This window comes from Eucalyptus grandis, chromosome 2 (genome assembly GCF_016545825.1).
Source record: "Eucalyptus grandis isolate ANBG69807.140 chromosome 2, ASM1654582v1, whole genome shotgun sequence".
Lineage (NCBI taxonomy): Eukaryota > Viridiplantae > Streptophyta > Magnoliopsida > Myrtales > Myrtaceae > Eucalyptus > Eucalyptus grandis.
Window position 1 is genome coordinate 25,985,196 of NC_052613.1, and position 5,979 is coordinate 25,991,174.

General features: G+C 40.4%; 1 protein-coding gene across 1 annotated transcript; it reads right to left on the bottom strand.

The window, feature by feature from the left end:
* Positions 1–838: 838 nt before the first annotated feature.
* On the bottom strand, positions 839–3,603 carry LOC104426795 (auxin efflux carrier component 5). Its single transcript, XM_010039959.3, has 5 exons — positions 2,739–3,603; positions 1,625–1,710; positions 1,328–1,485; positions 1,143–1,219; positions 839–1,001 (listed from the first exon to the last, which is right to left on the bottom strand). Exons 1-5 carry the CDS (start codon positions 3,440–3,442, stop codon positions 929–931), a joined length of 1,098 nt encoding a protein of 365 aa, XP_010038261.1. The 5' UTR covers positions 3,443–3,603; the 3' UTR covers positions 839–928.
* Positions 3,604–5,979: the final 2,376 nt, after the last annotated feature.

The following is a 5,979-nucleotide window of genomic DNA, read 5'->3' on the forward strand; positions in this document are numbered from 1 at the left end:
TTTACCTCTTCAACCAAATCAGCTACAGGATTTAGATTCAAGATGGTGAGATGATTCGAGTGCGCAGGACAACTGGAGAGGTGCATGGTGGCACAACAGCTTGTCTGTACAATCTAGTACGTCAGTGCTTGCATTCCCATGAATATATAAAGCTACTTATGTGCATGAACATGCATAATTATGTGTGTATGCGTTCTCTGCTAATTCATGTGCTTCGAATGCAAATGCGACTGTCTATCCAGAGATATGTTTGCTATGACCTTTCTTTTCTTCAGGAATTTGCCATGATTGATATGCTTGCCTCAAAGCTACTGTATGGCGGATATAACTCTCTTTTGCTTTGATAGCAAATTAAACATATTTTGGATGTACAACTCCCTTCTCTACTTTGGCTTATTTTGGAATCTATGCACGTCATTCCAATGTCAGGAGTACAATTTTATCTCCACCGCAAGTGTCCATTTGAACCCCACCTCATTCACTCAAAATATCCACAGATCATCTCACCTACCGACCCCTCTCCTCAGCGGCGGAGGGTGGTGGGGGGACGAAGGCTGATGTGGACAGTTGTGATCTAAGACATAGCCCAAGCATTGCCCGTTGCATGGTATTGACTCTGGTAGAGAGAGAGATGTCTGTATTAGGGTTTTGGATTTTGATTTGATGTGATGAAGTGTATAATAAAAGGGACACATGTCACGATAAGTTGAAGAAGATAGGTGATTGGAACACTTTTAAGAACATCATATCAACATTCAAAATTAGATACACATGTGGCCATCCTATTAAGTAGATAGCAAATGGTAATAGATGGTAATTTCTCATTTAGATTTTTCATTTTTGTAGAGCACTTTCACAAATTAAACCATGAATGGAATAACAGGGTGGATAATGTCTTTATTTAGTAATTAATTAACAATATTCGCCCTTATGCAGCGTATTCCAAGCCAATGTAATAGCCAATCAACAGCGGAAGAGAAATCACCGTGCCAAACACCACCCTACAGAGAATTAAACAAGAGTAGATCAATTAGCAATTGTTAATCGTATGCTTAAGCTCCAAACAAATAAACCTGGAAACAATATAAAGCAAGGCAATCATTTAAAATAAGAAAAATGTAGCTTCCGAATGATGAACTTACGCAGTACTAAGGACGTTTGCATGCAGCCCGTACTCATTGGCAAACACGAAAGAAGCTATGGCTTGTGGAAGTGCCGCCTATACCAGAAAAATAATGATGATAATTAAAAAAATTGAATATGAAACAAATTATGTAAATATGAAATGTTTATTATCGATGAATAAACAAAACAAACTGAAGCCAACCTGAATGATGGCGATATGTAAAGTAGGCCCATGCAAGCCCACGGCAAGAGAGCAAAGGGCCGTGATTGCCGGCCCCACCACAAACCTTGAGACCAATCCTAAGACCGTGGGCCCCGTGCCGCATGCTATCACCTTCGTTTGCATTGCTATGAATATCCCTGTAATTCACATGCGCCGTACACACTTTCATTAGATCATCTAAGAAGAAACAATGAGTTCGAAAGCTGATGCTAAACATCCTTTTGTTTCGTTCATGAATTTCAGAGCCGATGATCGTTTTACTTGGTGTGCACATACCGATATTGAACATGGCCGTGCCCGTCCCCGCTTTCGACATGATCTCGACTGAACCTTCCATTATACTCGGCATAGTAAATTTGAATCTACAGCGACAACATGTTATTATATGTTAAGAACTTAGATACATACATAAATGTAGAGATGGTATTAGAAAGATCAACTCAAAAGTTTATTCTCATAATTCTTATCTTGGTAACGGTGCATGTAAACTTCAAAGACAAATGATATGCTATATTTTACCGGTGTGTGTGAGTCAAGTTTGATTTGGGTCCCTACCGATACCGGACTTGAAGTTTCAGGGGGTGACTACGTATCAGAATATTTTAAAGCAGATGGAAAGAAAAGAAAGAAAATGAGGGATTTCTCCGTCTGTCTCTCGCTCTCCCCTCAGAAACTTTGGGTCCCTACCGATACCGGACTTGCAGTTTCAGTGGGTGACTATGTATCAGAATATTTTAAAGCAGATAGAAAGAAAAGAAAGAAAATGAGGGATTTCTCCGTCTGTCTCTCGCTCTCCCCTCAGAAACATTGCGCGCCATTCACAGTCTCTTCATCATTTCTGGTCCAACCTCAGATCTCTCCACCCGTTTGAGGATTCTCTTTCGCAAATGAACGCCAGAGAGAGAGAGAGAGAGAGAGAGAGAGGAAAGTGAGAAGGGAGGATAGTGAAAAGAGAGGAAAGAGAGATGACAGAAGCGAGGTATGCAGGTTTGCATGATGAACACGTTTTGCTGGAAAGAGACATGACAGATGCGAGGTATGCAGGTTTTCATGATGAACACGTTTTGCTGGACATTAACGCCGCCATTAACTATCATCACGTGGTCTGTTAAGGTTTCAGTTTTGCCTTTAATGTGCTCTGTATCAGTTCGGGTATTAGGCCCCGATATTGAAATGAACTTTCAGAGGCCAACACGAAAAGTGGTTTTACTAATGAAATTTTATTTACATTTGCATGGTACATGTGCAAATTATTCAGAGCTTCATGATCAGAGAAAGAGCAATACTAGCAGTATAAGACTAATTTGTTAGACTGCTTTACTAGATAAAGTGGTATGCTCAAATTAATCATGTTGTACCTAAGAGATATGCATACTGAAACAAAAAATACCTGCTAGCCATGAGAGCCCAAGCGAGGCCGAGAACATTGGCATACACGTTAGGGTTCATGGCCATCTTCATCCACACCACTTTCGCGAATGACCAGTAACTCCTCTTCTCATGATGATCACCGCCGCCTTCCATCGTAATCACAACGCTCATCTCTACATCCCTCTCTTCATCGACCACGCCATTATTTTCGGGAGGAGGAGGAGACGAAGAAGTGGTCGAATCCATCATCCTCGTGTTTCTAAACTCAAGAAGCAAAAGAAGCAGAGGTATCCAAACCAAAGACTGTACCATGCACAGCTGGACCACCATGTCGACGCCCCATTGGCCGTACATGGCCCGCATCACTGGCACGCCGACGACGAGCAGGTTTGTCAACGTGCACAATGAGAACGTCGTGATGCTCCAGTTGTAGCTCGCCCTGCTGCTGAACCTCCCCCAAAGCCCAAGGATAGCAAGGGTGGCGAGCTTGGACAGGGCATCAGCAGCGAGGAGGCGGAAGTTCATGGCATACGGATTTATGTGGGCTGTGAATTCAAACCCGAAGAGGGGGAGGATGAACAGGACGATGAAGCGGTTGATGCCGTCGCACTGCTCGTGGGTGAAGAGGCGCCACCACTTGACGGAGCCGTAGCCAAGCATGAGCGCCATGTACAGCGGGAACATCGACACCACCACCTTGTACACGTCGTCCCACCCTATCATCTTCCTCACTGATTGATGATGATGCTTGATAGCCTAAGCTAGTGGTGTCTCTTTTGCGCCGATCGTGGGGGTTGGTGAGGAGCGACCTATGCGTAAGTTATGCTGTAGGGAAAATCAATATGCATGGAGTGGGTACGTAGCGTTAGTGTGTTGAAAGAGAGATGGTGATATGTGTTGTTTGATCGGAGGGACTAGGACCTGGAAGCGGTATTTAAAGGGTCTGAGTGACCAACCACATGCATCATCTACAGAAGAAATTACACGTTGCAAGTGGTCCGCCCGCCACGATTGCACTGTATATAATCCCCAAGAATATTCCAACTTTAAATTCAATCTTAATTTTACCATGAATTTCTTTTTGTCTAAAAATAAACCCCTAATTTTGATCTAGTCCCAAATCTACCCCATCAGCCCAGCCCAAAAATTAGTGCCAATCATCCCAAATGTCCCCGATTTTCATATCAAAGAACTGTTTCGTTTTGATGATTATTTTTCATTGCACCTTATTGATGTAGATTTGTTACCAATGTGAAAATCCCACGTCAAAACAACTAATAGCAATTTTTGGATAAATAGTTAACGAGAGCAAATTTGAGACTAGATTGAAAGTTACTGATTTTAAATTTGGGACTGCAATTAAAGTTGGTGGTTTTTTTAGATAAAAGAAGTTTGGGACAGATTGAAATTGGACCTAAATTTTTAGGGTTTTTTTTAGACAAAAAAATTGAAACAGAATTAGGGTTGTACCTAAAGTTTGAATTCTTTTGGATAATTAAACCAGAGATTATATAAAATAATACCATCTCAATCAAGTATTTAGGACACTATCATAGTCACATGATTGGTGCATTTGATCCGCATGCTCTATAGACCATACAATCCTTTTTATAATAAGTTTGACTAGACCGTACAATACATTTTCATAAAATTTGATAAGATTTTGGAGAACGCTGCCCTACATTAGATAGGTGGCCATCCATTAAGATCTCTCCATGTTTATTTTTGCTTAATACTCAAAAAAAAAAAAAAAATGAAATCTCAACTCAAACACCCGTCCCGATCCGTTCCCTTTCCCTCTATCCTAATGCAATACACTGCCGCGATCACCACAATTGCCAAGTTCCGCTAGGGTATGCATAGCAATGTTTTTATTTCTTTGTTTTTTGTTATTTGTTTTCTTAAAATTAAAAAAAACATAAATCCGTTTAGTAATGCCAATTAATTTTTCTATTCGCTGGAATAGAAAAGTGGTCAATAATAGATTTGAAACAAAAATAAGAAGTAAAAAAAAATTGTTTCTTGTTTCTAGGAACAATTTTTGGAAATAATTTATTTTTTTTCATTTTTTTATTTTCTTCTTCTTCCTCACCACCCATGCCAACCGCCCACCATCCGCCGCTACCCATTGTCCTCTGCTACCACCTACCATTTATCCTCTACTGTCAATTGCCACCACCCATCTCTCCTTCCTGCCGCTGCCAATCACTTGCTATCCAATGACTGAGTAGAGGAGGAAGAAGAAGAGAGGAAAAAAATTCCCAAAAATAATACAAAAATTAAAAATAATTCTACGTCACAAAAAAAAAAAATTATGGATCGTATTAAAAACATTCCTATTCTTTTTTTATTCAGGAAATAGAATTTTTTTGCAATTATTAAACGAGTTGTTTTACTCAAAAATTATTCAAGGGAATATAAATAAAAAGAACTATTTTTAAAAAGAAATTATTTCCGAAAACAGAAATATTACCAAACGCACTCCTAGTCTCCGTCGTCGTCGCCTCCTCCTTTGTGGAGCCCAAGACACCATCAGCCACCACCTCCTACACCCTCTGTTTATCTCTGCTCTCCGGGCAACATTCCCTTGTTGCCACCACCACGCCCAGCATCTCCGATGAAACAAGTCACCAAGGTCCCCCTGCTCAACTTGACTTTGCCATCGGCGCTTTAAATATGGTTTTTCATTAAAACACAAACAAGTGATTCAATTTGAATCAATAACCACTCATTAGCCATTCCATTCACAATTGTATGAGTTCATCAAGCTAGTTTCATCGGTGTGCTAGAAGTTAGAAAGTCTTCTTTCACACAAAATAGCAAATGCCCATGACATAAGCTCCCAACTTGGCCTCAATTTCTGTGATACCTTTGTTACTTTATTCATGTACAGACAAGTAGACAAGCAATGCACTTTCTGACTCGTTGGCTGAAATGTTGGACAAAAAGTGAAGTTATGGTGGAAGAGCAAACATGTGCAGCATCATTGGGCAGGCTTGGTTGGGACTTACCAAAATCTTTAGGTAGGATGCCCCTCGTATTAAGTTTGACCCCGTCTCTAAACCTTGTCCGCAAGATAAGATACGTGTCAAAGTTTGAATGTGCAATCATGAGATTGTTTGTTCTTGATGTTACAGAGAACCGACCGGTATGTTGTGCATATGATTCACAAGACCAATCCTCGACTTCTAAATTGACTCCTCGAGGTTCATTTGTATTTACTGCAAAATTTTGCAGGACCACTACTGTTTGTGAGGTAT

Coding starts and splice junctions, on each gene's coding strand:
- LOC104426795 (XM_010039959.3), bottom strand. CDS start 3,442: ATGATAGGGTGGGACGACGTGTACAAGGTGGTGGTGTCGATGTTCCCG. Junction 1,220..1,327: donor TACATATCGCCATCATTCAG/GTTGGCTTCAGT, acceptor TTTCTGGTATAG/GCGGCACTTCCACAAGCCAT. Junction 1,002..1,142: donor GCAAACGTCCTTAGTACTGC/GTAAGTTCATCA, acceptor AATTCTCTGTAG/GGTGGTGTTTGGCACGGTGA.